Source organism: Furipterus horrens, unplaced genomic scaffold, assembly GCF_987537825.1.
Source record: "Furipterus horrens unplaced genomic scaffold, mFurHor1.1.pri manual_scaffold_4, whole genome shotgun sequence".
Taxonomy (NCBI): domain Eukaryota; kingdom Metazoa; phylum Chordata; class Mammalia; order Chiroptera; family Furipteridae; genus Furipterus; species Furipterus horrens.
The window spans coordinates 184,362,794-184,383,792 of record NW_028327174.1 but is presented as its reverse complement, the minus strand read 5'-3'; the positions used below and the strand labels follow the sequence as shown (position 1 = coordinate 184,383,792).

The 20,999-nt window shown below is 50.0% G+C and overlaps 1 protein-coding gene across 4 annotated transcripts in view; it reads left to right on the top strand.

Annotated features, from left to right (window-relative positions):
- The first annotated feature begins 394 nt into the window (after positions 1 to 394).
- EPB41L4B (erythrocyte membrane protein band 4.1 like 4B) overlaps positions 395 to 20,999 on the top strand; it is a 113,897-nt gene continuing 93,292 nt past the window's right edge. For 3 of the 4 annotated variants that reach the window (XM_090274534.1, XM_090274535.1, XM_090274532.1), the window contains exon 1: positions 395 to 829. In XM_090274534.1, the coding sequence (XP_090130660.1) occupies positions 527 to 829 (303 nt within the window). In that variant the 5' untranslated portion in view covers positions 395 to 526. The remainder of the gene's footprint in view (positions 830 to 20,999) is intronic. The other variant, XM_090274531.1, reaches the window with a different exon arrangement.

The following is a 20,999-nucleotide window of genomic DNA, read 5'->3' as shown; positions in this document are numbered from 1 at the left end:
GGGCTGCGGGCGCAGGAAAAGGCGCCAGGGAAGCGGGCGCTCAGCCGGGCCTCCTACGGCCCCGGGCGCGGCGCGGCGAGGGGGAGTGAGCGTGCCGGGAGCACGCAGGCGCCCTGCTCCGGCTGGCCCTCGGCCGAAGCGCGGCGCGGGAGCAGCCCGCAGCCCGCCCCCACGCCCCCCGCAGCCCCGGGCACCCCGCGGCCGGCCGTCGGGAGCGACCCCTCAGCAAGCGCAGGCCGCCGGCCCGGTAGAGTGCGCGGCGGCAGCGGCGGGACGGCTTCGGGGCTGCCCGGAGCGCGCCCTCCCGCCTGCGGCCACTCGCAGGCGGTGCTGGCCCGGCCGGCACACCCCGCAGGCAGCCGGAGCGCGGCCTCGGCCTCGGCCTCGGCTGGAGCGAGCGCCGGGCCGCAGCCCGCGGGAGGCGGCGCGGGCAGCCGCGGGCACTGACGGCGTCGCGGGGTGCTCCCGGGCGGCGGCGCAGCGACAGCGGCGCAAAGGGCGGAGGCAGGGGGCGCCCCCAGCCAGGATGCTGCGGTTCCTACGCCGGACCTTTGGCCGCCGCTCGATGCAGCTCTACGCGCGGGGAGCTGCAGGGCGCGGAGCCGCCGGGCTGGGGGACGAGCGCGACGGGGGGCCGCGGGGGGGCCCGGCCGCCGCCGCCTCCTCGCCGCTGCCCGCCGCGCCCGGGGGCAGCGTGTTCCCGGCTGGCGGAGGGCCCCTGCTCACGGGCGGCGCGGCCGTGCACATCTCCGCCGCCGGAGCCGCCAAGGCCACCCTCTACTGCCGCGTTTTTCTGCTGGACGGGACCGAAGTGAGCGTGGACCTGCCGGTGAGTGACGAGGCGGGACCCATCGGGGGAACTGGCACTCCGCGCCCTTGGGTTAGCCCCCCTCCTCTTATGTTTCTCTGGGGCGCTCCCCTTGCACCTTTACTGGGATCCCCTCCCCCTTCTTCTGAGAGCACTCCTTAATCCTCTATCTCTCAAGCCACCCGCCACGGTTTTTTTGGGGGGGGGGGGCGTCCCTGGCCCGCTCCCCCTCCTTGGCACGTTGCTGCTGTGTTACACCTTCGTTGGCTCCCACCTCGTCCTTTGGGCCTCACCCCCTCCCTAGCGCACCCGCTTCTAGAGTTCCGTGTCCCCGTCCCCAGGCACTGGTGACAGGTGTTCCCCTTCGCCCCCCAGATTCCGGTCGGAGCCTTCTTGGTGCTGGGTTATTGGTTAGAAAACGTAAAAGCAATGCGGGGCTGGCGTGGCGTGGCCCGCTTGTCCCGCACCCCCAGAAGCCGCCACCAAGCCCGAATGGATGGCAGGAAGAAGCCCCCGCGCTTGCTTCCCGGCAGGTGCTCAACTTTGGGAGGAAGTTAGGGGACCATTTTCGCTCTTTCCTGAGCCCCTCTCGGTGTTCCACCCCGCCCCACCCCCCATCCCAGAGTCCCTCTGGCTGGCATACTCGCAGGTGGTTGGGCGACTTGGGAACTAACTCTAGAATCGACTCTTGCATCTGGCCAACTTTGAGCCCGCAGCGCCCTTGCTGGGACTCTGGGAGTCGGCCCCGGGGCGCCCACGGGGCCTGGAGCGCCAGACTTCACCCGGGTTTCTGTGTGTGGGGCCGCTGAGGCCCCCAGGGCTTGAGGCCCCGGCCATCCGCCCACAGGTGGTTGCTCTCCGCCCCGCTCCAGAAGAGAGCTAGGCCGGCGCTGCTTTCCCAGCCCGGGAACCCGGCTACAGACCCGGCTTTCTAGCCTCTAGGCGTCTTTCTAGCCTAGGGGCCAGATCTGATCAAATCAAATCTGCACATTAATGGGGCGCCTACTGTGCACCCGGCGCTGCGGCAGACGGTGCCTTTGGGAACCTTTGGGTGTGACTGAGGACACAGCAGCGATTGAGCTTTAGATGAATGGTACAGATCTTCTCGAGGATTTCAAGGGGGAGGAAATGAACATTCCCGGACTCCAACTAAAAGCATTTAGGCCTTCCGGGGTGTGAGAAATTCATTGGCCTTCACGAGAGAACTAGGAACATATAAGGGTTTTAGATGGGAAAATCAGAGCCCGCCTGCCCTGGGGTTTAGTGCGTCCTGTGTAGGTTTAATTTTAAGGCACTTTCAATTTCTGACAATTTTATTTTTGTGGCTCTTAGTGCTCTCCATAGGATACCATTTTGTTGTGATAATACCCTTTTGGGTTTTTTATTTTTTCTTTCCTTTTTTTATTCATGGAAAAGGAGCCAACATTCCGGTGCTTTAGAGCTGTTGTCTAAAATAGCGTTAAAATGTTGCTGCTGCCCAAGATTGAGGCTGTAGTTTTTATTTAGCTGGGAGAGGAGGCTGGAGGAGCCGGGAGGAGTGCAGAGGGGAGCAAGCTGCCTCTGGAGGGGGCAGCTTGTGTGTGGAGAGGATGTGGCGTATTTTGCATCTCTGATCTGGGAAAGGAACGCTGTCTGTGAAAACTTTGACAGTGCTCCTTGCTGATGCTTTTTTTCCCTCCTCTGTTCCCTGGGGATGGTTCGTTTATAAAATGCATTGCTTCTGTCAGGGTTGTGGTACAGGCTTAAGTGGTGTTTCTGGGATGAAAAATGCGAACTGAGTCAAGTGCATGCATGGTGAATAGACCCAAACAGGTACACAAATGAATAGGTCAGGGCAGGAATGCTCACTTATTACAGCTGGTGGAGCCATTGTGGGGTGGGGAGCGGGTGTGTGTGTGTGTGTGTGTGTGTAATTTGTATCCTAAAAGGTTTCTTCACTTTATAAAAGGTTACTTAACAAAAGAATTTGCCAGGTTTTCTTACGGTGGCAGATATTTTCATGCTTTAAGATGTGATTTAGGTAACCCCAAATTTTATTTATACACACACTCAATCTCTGTCCAAAAGCAAATAAAAAGCAAATGCTGGCTCTTGTCATATGAGTCCTTGGGGAAGAAAGATGAAGAAAAATCACCAGTGAGCTCCGATTTAAAGATTTATTAGATATGAGAACTGCATCACAGTCTGCTACGCTGGTCCTCCTAGATCAGAGTTTGAGTTCTTGTAATTCTCCAGTGTGAGCACCAGGCAGCCAGCTCCCCATGAACTTGTACAGCACGCGGGCTCCTGCCTCAGACCCATTTCACCAGACTCTCTTTTGGTGCCGTCCTTTTTGGCACGTGGCCCCTCTTATCATTGTTCTCTTTTTCGTCTCTGGATTTTTAGCGCTTCCTGGGCTCTGGTTGCATGGCTGCCTGTTGCACAGGTGGGGTTTACCTTTGACCACCATACCCCTAAGCTGGATTTTCTGTCTCCAGACACTTCCACTGGCACTTGCCAAGCTAACTATGGTTCCTTTGTAATTAAAGCCCTCTGGTGGTGTTAGCCTCAAGAATGTCTTTGTTAAACATGCTAAAGGTGGTTATGCATCGTCATAAGCCATTATTTTTTTTAAATTCCTGGTCCAGACACTCGTGGTCTGAAATTACCTTGAATACAGCACCCCCCTCAGTGTAACTATGCCAGGGCACCTCACTTTTCTGTTCATTCAACATTTATTGGGTGTCTCCAATGTGCCAAGCACTGTGCTGTGGACAGAAAGGTGAATGCGCGGTGGCCTTGGGACTCTTGGGAAACACCTCGTTTTGGTCTAAGGGACGCTAGGAGGTGTGTCAGGTTACCCCAGACAGAGTGCTGGGGGTGGACAGCCTGGGCAATTGGGGGGACTTCCTGGAGACTGACATTTGAGATGATAGGATCTCAAATCCAGTGCCCCTTGTGCATTTTTAGAATAGCTAGCGTGTCACATTAACTTTTTGACCAGGGCACAGCCCAATGGTTATGTCTAACGAGGGAGGAAGCAACTGTAATTGCCTTCTCCAGTGATCCTCTTCTTCAGGGCCTGGAGCCCCCTTGTCTGGTGGTGGGCTGCATCCGCTAGTACCTTTGCTGTGGAATGTTGGTGGTTCCTCAATCCTTGATAAAATGTGAATTAAAGGATCTTTTTTTAAAAAAGAAATCCATCTATAACATGCAGTCTAACGTGGGTTGGCTTTACTAACCAGCTTCCAAGGGAGTCCTTGGCTCACCGTACCAGCCAGAGTGCCACTCTGAGACACTCCTCTTCAGAAAACCTGGTCTCACCTTGGAAGGTGGCTCGCCTTGGGTAGCCCAGCCCTCCGGTGCGGTCTGGTCAGAGCGGGGCGGGACTCCCTCGGCCTGCTCCAGACACTTTCCTTCTATTAATGCAGCTGAAGATCCCATTTGTGTGCTTGGCAGCAGCACCCACTGTTGACTCATATTAGCTCTCTGTTGACTAAATCCCTGGCATCGCTCTTCCTCGTGCGGCTGCTGCTCAGCCCCGTCTCCCCGCTCCCCTGCGCGCAGTCTCCCAGCAGCTCTGTGTGCAAAGCTGTTAGGATGTGTGGTCGGCTGGTTAGCACTCCCACTCTGCCTTGGAGGGCACGGCTCTGTTGGCCAGTATTGCAGCTGGCGCAGCGGGTTTCACCTCTGAAACTCCACCGTGACTCGTGGTGGTACAGTGCAAACATGGAGCGTTTCAGGGTTAGTGGAGCCATGGCTGAGTCTTGCAGGTTGCCTGGGCAGCCTTGGGCAACTTAAGCTCTCTGAGCCTTGATTTTCTGGCCTTTGCAATGGGGCTGTAGGGAGGATTATATGACAAGGAATACCAACAGCCTCAGTAAATGGCAGGGTGCTGAAGGGTTGCTGGTAGGTTGTCGTCTTACGTCTCATACCTATTTCTGGGAATGAACATTAAGCTCTGCCAGGACAGTTCAGCACTGCTTGGCTCTCCTTTATTGGAAATTGGGAGTTAGATGTAGTGTGAGAGACGGGTTTTAAAAGTTTCACTTTGGACGAGAAAGGTATACAACCCCCCACCCCCGACCCCAAACAGAGAAATGTGAGATTTTAGGATTTTACAACTGGAACTTCTGAGCCAAGAAAACATGGGATGCAACGTCAAGATCATATGCCCGTTTGGGAGTTAGAAGGGACCCTGGACAGGAAACTGAAGCCTGTGAATATTGAGTGGCTTCCCTGGAGTTACTCCGGGAAGAGTTGGAATGGCCTACTTTGGGAACCCCGACTGTCCAGCCTTTGTAGGCGAGTGTAGGATCAGTGGTGGGAAGGCAGTCTGACCCCTGGTCCTAACACAGGAGTGAGGCCGGGGAGGGGGTGGGGTTGATGCGCGGGGTAGCCTCCTGGCAGTCACAAGTAGGACACAGTTCCCCAAACAATGGGAAACTCCAGCAAAATGGTTCTCTAACGTCAGCATACACAAAGTTCATCTCCGGTTAAAACTCCCAGAATTTCCGATTCAATAGTTCAGAAAGCTGGACTTGTAACAAGCGCCCCAAGCGATTCTTATGAAGGTGTTTCTCTGCTGAAAACCACTGGCTCTGGAGCTGGGAGAACAGAGGCAGAGGGCAGCCTCACTGTGCTTTAAAAACTGCTGGGGCCGGGGGTAGGGGTGCTGAGGCAGGGTGGTGAAGGTGAGGGGTTTCCAGCTGGAGGAGGGACTGGAGACCAATTATGCTGTCGCCATAGTCCAGGTGCCTGGTGATGAGGGCCTGGCTGGGACAAGGGGCAGAGTGCCAGAGCAGTTTGCAGGTGGAGTCAATTGAGTGGGGGAGGAGGAGGAGGGTGGAGGCATATCCAAGTCTAGCTTGGAGGGCAAGGGTAGCTTCACAGTGGTTGTGGGAAGAAATGGGGGACCATAAAAGACACCCCAGAAAATAGGAGAAGGCAGCTCCTCATTTCCCCCTTCTCCCAAGGTTCTGGCTGCCATGGGCACCTTGCCCGATCCCAGGTTTCTGACTGGCTTACTTTTTCCTACCCTTGTGGGCAAAAGTGTTCGCTCAAGGTGGCCCTCCAGTGTTTACCCCACGCCCACTCCCACCCTCTCCCAGACCGTAAATAAGGCCATGGGGAGGGAAACTTTGGATACCTATATGGGTCATGAGTTTGTGTACTTTTAAAAATACCTTTTTTCTTAAAGGAGAGCTTGGGGTTGGAGGGCGGGGAGCAAGTGGATGGTGAACATCCTTCCCAGATGGGCTGTAGGTACAGTCTCTAACTCTGTTCCACACTTGCTGGATAGTCAGTATTAATATGAGGTGGGGTAGGGGAGACTGTCCTGCCTCCCCAGTGTGGGTCACATGACCCTCCACTGGTCCAGGACTGAACAAATATGAACTTACTAAGCACCTTCACGTGCATAATCTCGTAATCTCACTGAATTCTGTCTGTTGCCCACCGCTGTGGATGAAGGCACATGTCTGTTTCATTTTGAAATAGCAAAAGGGGTGTGTGTGTGTGCAAGTAGAACTTCCCCTTAAATTCTTGCTCAGGAACTTAGAAAAAAATTCACAGCGTAACCACAGAAATCCTCCGCCCACCCTTCGTCCTCTCCAGGGCCTGGCTCCCTGCCTGCCTCCTCCATCCGCTCTGCCTGGATGGAGCGGCCTCTCCTGCAATAACCTGGTCTACGTTCCTCCTCTGGCCCATGGCAGCTGCCGGTCAGCTGCTGATCCCTCTTGGTGGCTGTTTTTTTTTTTTCCAGGTTGGCGTGTGCTTTCCTTTCTCACTTCCGTTTCACACTAGAACATGTTTCAAGCAGAACAATTAGAAAATGTAGAGAAGCAAGGGAAGTTAAAACATCTAAAAATCTCATCAGAGATAACCACTGTTACCTTGTGGTGTGTATCCATCTGTACCTTTCCTGTCTGTTTTTAGATATAAATATGCATTTTAAATGGTGAATTTATATGGGTTGATGAACGTTCCTTTCCACACTTCAGCACAATTGAATAGGAACTGTACATAGACCCCGAATTTGTGTCTTTTTAGGGTGGGGCTGTCCCCGCCTTTTACATTCTCTGGGACCCTTAGCTGAATGGGGCATCCCCAGTGGCTATCTGAGCTGTGAGTCACCTGCTTCCCTGCTTGGTGAGAAGCAAGCTCCCCATCCTTGGAGCCCCTCCCCTCAATCACGTCTGCTTTGGCAGGTTAAAGGTCCTGCTTCTGTGGCCACAGAGTCCCCTTGCATTCAAGGCTTGTGTTCTGAACATGTGACTGGGGGTGGTTACAACTCACGCTCACCCAGTGTTGCCCATGCTCTGCTGCCAGTCACAGCCGACCTGGCGGTTGTGGGCTGCAGCCTTGCAGCCTCCCAGGTGTACCCCCTCTGCCCTAATTCCCCTCGGCAGCCCCTTTGGCTTCTCTCTAGAGCTGGATGTATCTCACTAGTCCCACTTGATTTTAATTTCTGGTTCATTTTTAATTGTTTTCCCAGATGTTTTTGTTCGCCCATGGTGTACATATTTGCTTCAGTCAGCAAAGGCTTATCGAGCACTTACACTGCATGAAGCACTGGGAGGGATTCGGGAGGGATGAGGTAGTTTCCACCGAACAGGGGAGACGGTATAAACAGATAACTCATCACCCCACATGAGAGCGTCGTGCAGCGGTGAGCCACCGAGCTGCGGGGTGGACGTGGGGAAGGTTTGCTGCCCAGAGGGACATCAAGTTGTTCTGAAGGCTGCACAGGAGTTCAGCCGTTAGACTTGACTTGAGGGGAAGGTGTTGGCTCACAGCAGGTGCAAAGGCATGAGCATGGGAGCCGGAAAACCTCCTTCCCGGCTCTGGCTCCTTGGGGTAGGGGAGGAGTATGAGTCCTGCCTGTGACCCTGAATTTTAAAATACAAATGAGGAAACGTGGAAGAACAAGAGTGTCTGGAGCACTTAGTAAGGGCCAAGGCTCACAGAGCATTGTGCCTGGTACTGTGCTGAGTGTTTAAAATGATCGTCTTGTTGAGTCCTCATAGAGACTGTATTGGGGATTACTGTTGTTATCCCTGGTTTGTAGAGGGGAGAATGGATTTAGCCGACAGGTTAAGGTACTTGCCCAGCCACATGGCTACTAAAGGCTCTCTAGCTTCAAGCTCAGACAGTCTAGCTGGAGGAGATTTATGGTCTGGGAAGGTCCTCCTGATGTCAGAGAGGGGATGGAGGCTGAGCCTGCCCCCCAACCCCAACTTTCCCGAGATGGATGGGGGACCCAAGGTTCCAAGCCTCAGGATGTAGATTCGCCCAGAGTGTGTTCTGCTTTTGATTTTTAATTTGTTAACACTGTGGTCAGAAGAAGGCGATGTTTTTAAAAAGTGCTTAATAGAACCACATTAAAATTATCACCAAGAAAAGCATTTTACATATGCCCATTCTGCTGCATTTCACTTTGTTTATGGTGTACATCCATTCCCCCCTCCCATCCAAGCCTTCCTGACACACTTCTCACCAGTTTGTTGCCCTCTTTTTGCTTTTTGTGCTTGTTCTGAATTACATAGATTCCCCCCTCATTCTGTGTGTGTGTGTGTGTGTGTGTGTGTGTGTGTGTGTGTGTGAGACATGACTAATATCTATCTCTATTTGTCTCTTGGGGTTAAAGGTTGAGAGCAAAGCACCTGGTATCTTTCCTGTTGACAGTCCTACCTCCAAGGCAGGTGGAATCTCTGTGTTACCTCCCTTACTTGCCACGTCTGGGAAGGTGGTACTGTCCTCTTTATGCACGGTCTCACAGATGGCCTTGGGATCACTCAGCTGGTTCGTAAGTGTGGTGGAGCCAGAGTGGAATCCAGGTTCCCTGACTCATCTTCCAGCGCTCTTCCCCTCCGGCCCATGCTGTGCAGACCCAGCCTTCCTCTTGGACATGTGTGCTCCTGGCAGCTCCCTGGGAGGGTCACAGTGCTTTGTGATTCAGAAGATCAGAATGTCATACAATAAACCCCACCGTCTCTCCGGAACCTCTTTGCTTTTCAGCCTCTTGGCATTTGGGTTCTGCCTACCACTTCTCAGCACTTGTTTTGCAGGTTCTTTCCCCCGAAGTCATAGCTTGTCGAGTGTCCAGACTTTTCTTTTTGAAATTAAGAACTGGAAAATGAAATCCCAGGGGTCCCGGGCTACCCATGGGATCAGCCAGAGCTTCCTTGTTTCCAGCACTGAGCTCAGTCCTGGGGGTGCAGGCAGGGAGGATGAGGACTACCTGGTTCTGCAGGTGCCTGCAGAGTCCGCATCTCTCAGCTCTGTGGGTCTCTTCTGTACCTGGTTCATGTACTGAATATTGTCTGTATATGTCTTACAGGTGCTCAGGCAGGTGAGGCAGGCCTGACAGTGCCTCTCCTTTATCCTACCTGCTCTCTTGTTCAGCTGCACCTGTCTTGAGTTATGGGTTTTTTTAAATTGTGGTAAAATGTAACATAAAATATACCATTTTAACGTGTACAGTTTCATGGCATCGAGTACATTCATCCTGTTGGGCAGCCATCACCACTCTGCATCTCCAGAACACGTTCATCTTCCCAGACTGAAACCCTGAGCTCACTGAACACTAACCCCTCATTTCTCCCTGCCCCCAGCCCCTGGCACCCACCATTCTACTTTCTGTCTCTGTGAACTTGACCACTCAAGGTACCTCATGTACGTGGAATCATACAGTACTTGTGCATTTATGTCTGGCTTCTTTCACTTAGCATAATGTCTTCAAGTTCATACTTGTTGTATGTAGCAAGGGCCAGAACTTCATTCCTTGTTATGGCTGAGTACTATTTCAGTGTATGTATTTACCCATTCATCTGAATTACGGATTTCTGTGCTGGTCCGGACCTTCCTAACTCAATTCTGCCCATTCACTAGTGGCACGGCCACTGGAGACTTGGATGTCCCCAGCCCTTGCCCCCTGGTTTTATTCTCGTCATTCTGGCCTCTGTCCCTTGGGACCGTTCTCTGGGCCTATCTCCCTCCCAGGTTGTCTGGTTTTCGTTTTTTCCCTTTTTTTTTTGCCTGAGTTGCTCAGGGTTGGCAAGTCCTCTGTCTAGCACATTCTCTAAATTTTTTAATGATGAAATATGAATACAAAAGTGTGCCTATAACATGAATAGTTTAAAGAAAAATAATACAATGAACATTCACATTCCCACCACCCAGCTTAAGAACAAAGACCATCACCATGCTGGTACCCCCCCAGCCCCCACCCTCCCACTTCCTGAGTTTGTCTTTCATCCCTTCCTTTTCCTGTTGGTTTGCCCGGTTTGCTGCATATATATGTTTCCCTAAACACTATATCGTTAGTTTCGCATGTTTGTGAACCTTAAATAAATGGAGTTTTCACTCAATACTGTGTCTGTGGGATTCATACATATTGATGAGGTAGCTGTGGTTATTCCATTGCAGGACTCTATTTAAATGTACGCTTTGTTGATGGATATTTGGGATGTTTTCGGTTTGGGACTGTTAGAAAACCATGCTGCTTTGAACCTTCTGGAATTGGTCTCCTGGTGCCCATATACGAGCAAGCGTTTCTCCTGGGTGTGTACCCAGGATTGGAATGGGGTGGTGGGCAGCGCCTTTTAAGAGCGTTTGCATTTTTTCCCAGAGTCCCAGCAGCATGTTGGAACGTCTGTGAATCCATCTTCTCCATCACTTGTTTTGGTGCAGCTTTTCTGTTTTATTTTTCAGTCTGGGGGCTGGGGAGTGGGGTTTGCAGGAACTCCTTGTGGTCCTCACTTGTCCCCAGTTAGTAATGGGGTTGCCTATCTCTGCGCATGCTTAGGAACCATCTGTATTTCCTCCTGGAATACTTAGTCTACGATTTTTGCCTTTCTTTTTAGTTGAGTTGTATTTTTCTCTTGCACTTAGCTCATTCCCTGCTGGTCGTTATGAGCTAGTCTCCCACACCACCTTCCTCTTCTCGGGTAATAACCTCAATGGAACCAAAGAGAACACTTCTCTTTCAGTCTCCAAGGCCATATGCTCTCAGGCCTTTCCTCACTCAGTAGGAATTAATGTTTCGACTTCAGCGTTGCTGTGAATGACCAGAAGTCGGTTGCGGCTGGGGGCTTCTGGTGAGTCAAGTGCAGGGTCTGTAGTACAGTAGCCCCTCACTTATCCCCTGCTGTACAGTATTCACTTCAGTGCTACAGCCGGGACGGGGAACTGGCCGTATTGAAAGCATCTGAGCCAGGGCACGCAGAACAATAAGACAGCTTCCTCATCCTTAAGAAACTTGAGTGGAGCTAAGTCCCTGTATCTGGTGGGGAAAGTGCTATAGAGAGTTTTAAAGAAGCTCCAAGGAAGGCCTAAGACGAGGAGAGTGGAGGGAAAAATGGATGACTGGGAGAATTTCAGAGAGAACAGCCGGAGAACAGCTTCCTGGTGGCCACATTGGCATAGGCAAAAGCACTGAGCCTTGAAGCAATACACCCAAGAGTCCTGCCCCTCACTCGGCCAAGCTCCGTCTTGAAAAAGTTTCAGTAGGTTTGTTGAAAGAGTGTCTTTTCTTCTGTGTCCACTTTCTTGGCACTGGTTTGGAATGTCTCCTTGACCTTGGATTCTTTCTCTACCTTACGCTGTGCTCTCCAGGGGGAGCCCCGGGGGAGCCTCCACTCCTGTGAGCCCTTTCCATCTCACCCTGGGGGAGGTGCCAGCAGGCACGTTAGGAAACTCAGGTTCAATGAACACTTCAGAGAGGCGGGAGACCGGGCAGCGAGAACCACTCGGTTTCATCTCTAAAGGAGCACGTGGAGGCCACATGGTCCAAAGCCCCATTCTGGCCCCCAGATCGTTCCTGTTGGCCTTGGAACACTCACCGCCATGCCACGCAGCCAGCTGCTGCTCACCTGTGGCAAATGAGCAGTAATTAGTGTGTAATAAGAGCAGTTTCCTGCACGCAGCCCTCCAGGCTCCTACTCAGCAGCCAGGTGACACTCAGCAAGCCTCTCTGCCTCTCCGAGACTCCCCTAGCTCTTCTGAAAGCGAACTGTGGTTCTCCTTCTGGCCTTGAAGAAACACGGCCTGCCCTGACACCTGCCCACAAAACGGACGTGGGCTTCACCCAGGCAAGTCCCGGTGCACTGTAAAGGTTCGCGCGGGGTTAGTTATTAACCTGCAACGAACTCTGGCAGCATTTCACCGACTGCAGCCCTTTCATCATTCCTGTTTGCCGGGGCCTGAGACCCAGGGCCCACACCACCTGCTCAGTCATTGCCATCTGAATCAGGTGGCATCAGCGACAGTAGTCAGTCAGAGTCCAGACTGGCTTGGAACAGGTCCCAGTGTATGCCCATAAGCCGGCAGTGGCAGATCCCAGGGGATCCTCAAGGGTGAAAACTGAGCAGAAACTATCTAGGTTTGGGATAGTTTAATCAGAGAGCAGGGAACCCAAGGTCAGAAATATTTGTTCAGGATACGGTAGTATGCTACATAGCACTTACTTTGTGGTGTATTTCGTTTTGCTCTAAAGCTGTGGTAGATAGTTCCTTTTCATTAAAGAGACCCCTAAAAAAAAAAAAGCAAAAATTACGTGCCATTTTCTGAAAGGGAAAGAATTGTGTGTGCTTGAATTACTGCAACATGTCATTCACCTTATTAACTCACTTAAGTGAATAAGCTCTTCCACATATTTGAGTTTTCTGCGTGGTTACGGTTCATTCTGTTTACCAATGAAACCTGTTTTATTTCAGCTATTTCATTTATTTATTAAAAATGACAACAAAAATTATGGATCATTTAGTATGTGTAAGGCCTTGTGAGGAATAGGACATGGTCATAAATGGGGGCCCTGCTTAAAAGGAGCTGCCAGGTGGAAGAACAATGTGAGCAGCCTCACTGAGAAGGGCAAGAGTTTGGAAAACAGAATGCAGCTCATGGGATGCTGAAGCAGGGGAGACAGGAAGGGAGGCTAAGACCACTTGGAGTTTGACTCGGAGGGGTGATTGAAAGGTGGATGGTCAGGCCAAGCGGCCATTAGCTGCACTGTGGCTCTGCACTAGGGTGGTACTGGGGCATGGATGGGAAGGGCAGGGACAGTGGAGTTCGAGGACCTGGAATCCCGTGGATTTGGTGGCTGGGTTTAGGAGTGGGGTTGACAGAGAAGCCGAGGTGGGAACTCCATGGTGTGTGCATGGCAGGGTGGTGAGGTTGAGAATCTCAGGGTGGAGCAGCAGTAGGGAGGGGCCCTACCTAGTGCCATGTTCACTTGGTCCTTGGTTTTGTCAAGTTGGCAAATGTAAGATTTGTTTTGGCATTTTATTTCTTTAAAAAAATTTTTGAAATTGATTTTAGAAAGAGGAAGGGAGAAAGAGAGAAAGAGAAACATCGATATGCCATTCTATTCATACATGCATTCATTGGTAGCTTCTTGTATGGGCCCTGACCAGAATCAAACACGCAACCTCGGCATACCTGGCCAGGGTTGCATTTTAGTTCTTTAGGAGGTCCTTCAACTGGTAAAAGCTCTAAGGTGCTGCACACCCTGGATCCACTCCTGGTTGCGTTTCAGGCGAGGCCCGTGGGAGGGTTCAGCATATCAGACACCTGGGGAGAGTCTGCTAAGGGTCTGAATGCAAGTTGTGTGAACCGAGTGACAGCAGCCGCCGTCTGTAGGCTGTCGAAGCTTGTTTTCTGGGTGGCTGCTGCACGTGGATGCTTCAGCCCCCAGTCCCTGAGCATGGGGACAGGTGCTCCTGTCACTACTTAATGATGAGAAAAGGAAGACAGCCCATAGTTTAGGCCACTCTGCTCTGTTGCCTTCCAAACCTGGGCAGGGTTGACATTTTCAAGGCAGTAATGAAATAAAATTTCAAGAGCAGGCATTGATGGGGGCCTGCTGTATACACAGAACCAAGCTGGTGGCCAGGTGGAGACCAGACTGAGTCAAGGATGCATCTGTTTTCTTAAGCAGCTGCCAGCTTAGCGAGAAGATAATGTTGTTTGCGTTTGCAGAGATCTCTACAGCTGCTCAGTGCTTTTACCCAGTTTTCTGGCTTAAGGAGGAAGAGCCAGGACAGAAGACAGAAAAAAAGGTGATCTGCCTCGCGTCTCAGGGGACACTGTGAGTCAGCTCTTGCCAGTTAGAGCTCTGGGATGGTAGTTGCTGCACATTTGAGGCGCAGAAACTGGTGTCTGGAGCATGGGGCCCAGGCAGGAAAGCAAGTCTTGAGTAATTCATGGAAAAACGTGGCTCTGCATCCCAGTGTGGGTCATTTTCATCTCAGATGTTGATCTTAAAACGGTAGCTGTCTGCAGAAGACGGCACGAGAAGGGTGAGGAAGAGGTGTCTATACAGTTCGGTCCAGACTGAATTTTAAACCTCATCTTTCTGTATTCACACTCGTTATGCTGAGTGAAATAAACCTAGCACCAGGTTTACTTGCAGGTCCATTTATGAGCAGTTCTAGGACTGGCGAAACTGACCTGTGGAGCAAATCAATGAGGAAAGCTGTTCCTTCCGGGGAGTGGGGAGGGGCAGGGTTGGCTGGGCACTGGCCCCGGGAACTATGTGGGGTGACGGGAATGTGCTGAATGGCATGCGCTGTGGGTAGCACAGATGTTTTCATCTGTCAAAAATGGAACAACTCAGATTTGTACATTTCGATGTAAGTAAATTTGCCACCATCCCCGAAAAAGACATGTTAAAGAAAAAAAGCAGAAGGCTAGGGGAGGAATGACTAGAGGAAAAGATAAGAGAATGTTGGTAATTGCTAAGGCTGAGTGATAGGTGTTTACTATATTATTCTGTTTTCTTTGGGTTTGTTTGAAACTGTCCATAATAAAAAGAGTTTTAAAGAAGGAATGTACCAGATGACCTTCATTAATTCTTCCAGGAATGCAGCCTGTTTGTTGTCCTGGGAAAAGGCAGCGTCTCTGGCCCTGGGGATGGTCCCAGACACTCTGGCCAAGGTCTGGGCTTGCTTACTTTCTGCTGTTTGGTGGCCATGAATTTTGAACTTTGGCTTCTTCATACGGGCACCTGTCACCACCCTGTCCTTTTGTTTCCTGTCCCTTTGCCTCCTGTCCTTTTGCCCTCTGTCCTTCTGCTGTTCCTATGATCCAGGAATAGGCCCGCCCTCCCCTTTTGTGGGACTTTGACCATCCCACCCCACCTGAAGCCAGTGACACCAGTGCAGCCTTCCTATCTCTGACTCCTTGAGGCCTCTGTGATTCCAAGTCCTTCTTGGCTGTGAGTGAATCCATGAAAGGTGAATTCACTTGGGTCTCATTTCCTTTCCTCCACCTGTGTGCCTTTTCTCAGAGAGACAAGGTCCTCAGAGATACAAGGTCTGTGAAGTCGAGGGCCACCATCCCCTTGGCCCCGCGTGGCTATAAAAATGTACGTGCTATGTGATTCCAGGTCAGACAAATCTGTGGTGTCTGTAAGAAGGAGGGAAGGAAAGGATAGAAGTTGGGGAGAGGCACACAGGGTCTTCCGGGAGGCAGGTGATGTTTTGTTTTTTGACCTGGGTGGTGGTTGCACAGGTAGGTTCACTTCTGCTAATTCCTTAAGGTATACATGCATGGCCTGTGCACTTTTATCTACATGTGTCCTGTTTTAAGTAAAAAGTGAACTAGAGGTCTCTACACAGCTTTTAAAAACGGTCACATTTCACGTTAAAAAATTCAAATTTGCAGACTTTCTTAAAAAATTGGAAGATCTGATCACACCATCTGAATTCCCATAGATCAGCCTTTGGCTGGATCAGTGTGGGGACTGTCTCCTGTTCCTCATGACCCCTTTCACTTGTGGGGTATTCCCTGCCTCTGCACCTTCCTGCATGAATTTCTCAAACGCTTGGCGTGTGGGTGACACCTTGTAACCTCCTACAGATTTTCCTCCGACTTTGACATTCTGTAGGTCTTTTCAGAGGTATTTGGGCAGGGGGATTCAGTGCCTGGCTCAGTGGCAGTCTTGTAGGAATACCTTTTGACATGGATTTGAAGTCCTGGGGCACCTGGGTCTTGTGTGAGTCATTCCTGCTTGAATGGGGGGGAAATTGACATTCGCTTATGATCCACCCATAGCAGTTAAAGATGCCAAGAAGTTACTAGAGGTGTACCTAGGTGTGTAGTTCTGTAGGTCATTTCCTGTTTGTGTACTCTGTTTTGAAGAAACATTCTGTAACAATACTAGTTAATGCTTGGTATTCAGTTGTTGCTTTAAAAAATGCACATATGATTGGAAACATTTTTTCTTAGTTAATGAGTGAGGAAAGGCTAACCTTTTGTGTGGTGAACTTGGAGGCAGCATTCTTCTCTCAACAGCTCACACTAACTAAACCACGTACCCCAGGGGAATTATCTTGATAATCCGGTCTTTACAAATCCAAGCCTACAGAGAGGCTGGAAGCATCACACTCTCCTTTTCTCCATCAGAATATGTCATCTCTGCCTTCTTGAAGGAGACATTTTTAAAAAAAGACTGACTCACCAAAAAAAGAGAGAGAGAGAGAAAAAAAAAAAATAAAAACACCAAGAAAGTAGAAAAGAGAAGAAAAATCCAAGGCCAGCCATGGAAAGACAGCTTTATTTGGATACCGCCCCATCACATGGATGGACGGTGGTGCCTCATTTATAGCTTTATGACCTTAACTGCCAAGCTTACCACAGACAAGGTTACAACTTTTATGTGCTTTTCCACTCATTAACCTTTTTCATACTCTTATATGCACACAGAGCCAAGTAAATAGCCCTAAACGTCTGTGCGTTCGTGGTTGGTGTGACCACTGACGGTACTAAAATTCAGGCACATTGGCTAGCTGGGCTCAGCGTGCCTACTGAAGGAATACCATCCCTCAGGCGGACCCAAGCAACGTAGGCGCCAAGTCTGCTGTGGCTTAGTCAGCATCTAGGCTGTTGGGGACAGGCCTCAGCATCAGTTCAGTCCCCAGGAGCACCCTGTGAAGTGTCCACAGGCTGCCTGCCATCCAGCAAAGGCTCTGGATCTGCAGAGGGACCTGGTGGAAAGTTCCTGGAGCTTAGAGTCAGAGGTCCCGGCACAGCCCCGGCTCTGCTGGAGGAGGCTCTCTGCGTATGTTCTCATCTCTCCCCCACTGTCGCTCGGGGGAACGGGCGTGTGTTATCTCCCCTTGACAGGCAGGAAACAGGCTCCAAAAGGGGTCCTGTTGTTTGGGAAGGGTGGAGCCCAGATTCACACCTGGTCCTAACGTGAAGGCGTGCTCTTCCCTGCGTGAGCATGCTTGGGCTTCCATAACAAAATGCTGCTCGCAGTTCTGGAGGCTAGAGGTCCAAGATCAAGGCTGGTTTCCTCTGAGGGCTCTATCATTGGCTTGTAGATGGCTGCCTTCTCTCTGTCTTCATGTGGTCTTTTTCCTCTGTGTGTGTGTGTTGGGGGAACACAGATAGATTAGGGCCTGCACAAATTAACTCGTTTTAACTTAATCACCTCTTCAAAGGCTCTATCTTCAAACATAGCCACATTCTGGGGCACTGGGACTTAGGGCTTCAATTTATATATTTTGGGGGTACACAGTTCAGCCCATAACACTCCCCTGTCACTTAGATCCCATAAAGCTTATCTTCCTCTGTGCGTGAGCCTGCTACCGAGAATGAGGCCACGTCTCTCCCCAGGCATGTTCTGTGGGCAAAACCTGGGGCCAAGCCCTGTTAACGCTTATCTTTTCATTTCATCCTCAAACGTTCTCACCAGGTAAGAAGGGTCCTGACACCAGACCTGACCTGAGCTGAGTAACCGAGGTGGGACTCAGACCCCTTAGAGCCCAAGCCTTCAGCCACTGCCCCGTGGGGGGTGTTGTGACATCCAGACTGGACTTTCAGAGCTGGGAAGGGCTCCACCAAGGAAAGGGGTGCAGTCCGGCCAGGACAGCGTAGTTAGGGAAGCTTCCTGTGTGTGAGGGAGCATTGACCTGCCTGACTTTGCAAATTTAATTGCACACCTAAGTTGCAGGATGGGTGGGGACAATCATCCCCTCAAAGTTAGTTCTTTGTCTTCTAGTCTCTTGGCTGGATTTTCTGCAATTTTTTTGCATATTTACTTATATGAAATTATTCGCTTTCCAAATTGCACGAGGTGGGGGAGGGTCTGAAATCTGGCTACAGAAAGTAATTTGGCAATTTATTTTCAGGACTGCCCTTCTTCCAGCAGCTTGTTTCAAACTCAACCTCTGGCACCAAGACATCCATCATTTTAATTGCATGATACTATTTAGTCAGGCACAAATTTGTTTCATTTTGTTTTTTCCTTTATCTCGTGGTTTGGAATGTTTTTGTTTTTTTTCTTGGTCCCCCATTTAAAAAATACTTCCCCAAACCAAACACTTTTATAGTCAGAGTTTTTAACACTGAGATTGCTGTGGGGTTGCCTTTTAAAAAATTTTTTTCTGGTGGTGTGTATTTGGTTTTTGACCTTCAGAAGCAGGAACACTAAGCTTATAATCCTGAGAAAGAAAAATGTTTTGGTCTCAGGGTCAGAAGTCTCGCATTCTATCCCAGGCTTTGCCGTGGCTTTCTGGCAACGTGACCTGCTTCTGGCCTCATTTTACCCATCTGTGAAATGAGGGACTTGAATGTGCTGATTTCTAGAACATTCTTCCTTGGTTGCCATGTAGGGCTCCGTCCCCAGCCCTGGTCACTGTGGCTACCTGAGGATGGCTACTGAGGAGCTTATCCTGTTTCACATCAAGTGTTTTAACTCTGATGGGTCACAGATGATGGTACTTTAGTTTGAGGTTAAAAGTCAATCCTGTGTCCCGCAGAAACATTCTCAGAGATAAAAATAATTATGTCTATGAAATTAGATAGGGTAGACTATTAACTTTGGTATCCAAAGCTTTAAAAAAATGTAGCTTTTATTGCGACAGATACTTTCTTGCTATAGAAGTGTGGTGTTTGCGTCTGTGAAGCTGGGCGCCTAGTACAGTAGCGCAGCGCCTTTATACGCTGCACCAAGGACACGGGGGTACGGAAGGTCCATCGGCAGGTCCTGAGGGTGATCCCTGCAGAGGTCTACGTATTGTGTTTTGCTTTAGTGACATGGGAGAAAATTAGTTGTTGGCACCTTGGAGTCATTTTCCCCTTTTGCAACCCATAGCACTTCCGCTTTCACCGTGGACGTGGACTCAGGTTCTGCAAGACAGGCCCAGGCTCGGCTGTGCCGCACCCTCCCGCCCCCAGCTCCTTCGCAGTTTGTGAGGGTTCCTTTAAGTTCAAGTACACCAAGCAGAGAGACCAATACCATGAGACTCTCATGTACGCCACACCCGTTCGTTATTATCTTTCTGGAGTATTTTAAAGCACTCCCAGGCAACTTGTCATGTAGCCTGTTAATAGTTATGTGGGTATCTTTTATGTATTGATACACAAACACACTGTGTGTGTGTGTATGATAGTGCCGTTATCATCATCAACAACAACGTCATCTAATGCCAAGTCCTTGTTCCGTTGTCCCCCGTCATCTCCAAAAACTTTTCACGATTCGTTTGTTTGCATCAGGAGCCAACTATATTACATTTGGTAAATAGTGTCTCTTAAGGCCTTTTTAATCCGTAACAGTCTCCTCCTCTCTTTTCAGTGCAAGTTATTACATCCTTCATATGTGGTTGGTGAGTGTTTAGTCCGACAGCGTCAGATATTCCAGCCCTCGATTTTCATGTCTTTCTCCTGAACACAGTTAATGGTCTTCAAAGAATAGTGTTTTGGTTTATTTATCCTTTTGGTTTTTTGGGGAGAATTTGTATGTTTATTATTCTACTTTCTTATACCAAGCAGGTGATACTGAAATCAGTATTGCAGTACGGGGATTTCCTAGAAAACATTTTTTTGAAGTTACGAGAAGCTTTTACGTACACAGACATATGCCATGCACACGTGCTGTGTCCGTGTGCGTGTATGGTTTTCATTCTGGTTATCTAGTGTTGCATGACCAACTCTTCCATGCTTAGTGGCTTAAAACAACAACCATTGTTCGTGGCTCCTGGATATTGTTGGTTAAGAATTCGGGGGGGGGGGTGCAGCTCAGCTGGGAGATTCTTCTGCTCCTCGTGGCATTGGCCAAGGTAACCAAGAGGACTCCGTTGGAAGATGGGCTAGTGTGGAGGGTCCCAAGGTGGCTGCTCCACATTCTGTACACCTGGCAACGATGACTGGAAGGCCGGACTCCACTGGGACAGTTGATCGGAACATCTGCTCGTGGCCTCTTCAGCAGCATGGCAGTCTCAGGGAAGCTGGACTTTTTACATGCTGCCTGGCTCTACCCCTAGAGCAAGCATCCCGAGAGAACTGTCACCTTGCCTTGGGAGTCACTCAACATTACTAACACCATCTTCTATCTGGTGGAAGTGGTGCCAGTTCTCTTCCAGAGTCAAGGCAGAGTCAAGGGCAGTAACCTTGCAGCCCTTTTGTAAGCACCAGTTTAAAACAATAATGCTAAAACTGACGCCTTAGGTACTTGCTACCTGGGACCTTCTTAAAAATATATATTTTTAAATTTTCAATTACAATTGACATTCAGTATTATTTTATATTAGTTTTGGTGTTTAGCATTGTGGTGAGACATGCATATAATTTACAAAGTGACCCTCCCTGATAAGTCCAGTACCCACCTGGCACCATACACATTATTACAGTATTATTGACAATACCTTCTCTGCTGTACTTTACATCCCTATGACTGTTCTGTAACTACCTATTTGTAACACCTGGGACCTTTGAAGTCCCTGGGTACTTGCCTATCTTTTGTTGCAAGATAGAGGCCACTGTGGAGGGAAACAGTTGCCTTAAGAGGTCATTCAGGGTAGTCTCCTGCCCCTGTCCCCATTCACTAGGGGTGTGAGTGGGCTCAGCTGGAAAGAGCACAGTAGGACAGATTACATGACTCACCTTGCCTTAAAACAAAGGTGACATCAGGGGCTCCCAGTCTAGAACTCAAAGAGGAATTCATTCAGTGGACTTTTGTGTTAGGGGTGTTGTCAGATAGAGTCTGTTAATGTCCTTGACAATGGAAGTAGTATATTAAAATGTGCCTGATAGTACTATCACCAACAAATTGAGGAGTATTCCACATGTTCTGTGTTGATGTTTCATATAGAGACTGGGAGACATAACATTTGAAGTGTTGGGTGCTACCAGTTTTGGGGGCAGTCAGGATCAAGTAGAATTAGGGGTCTGGACTTCCTTTAGCATCTTGGGAAATAAGTAGGGAACC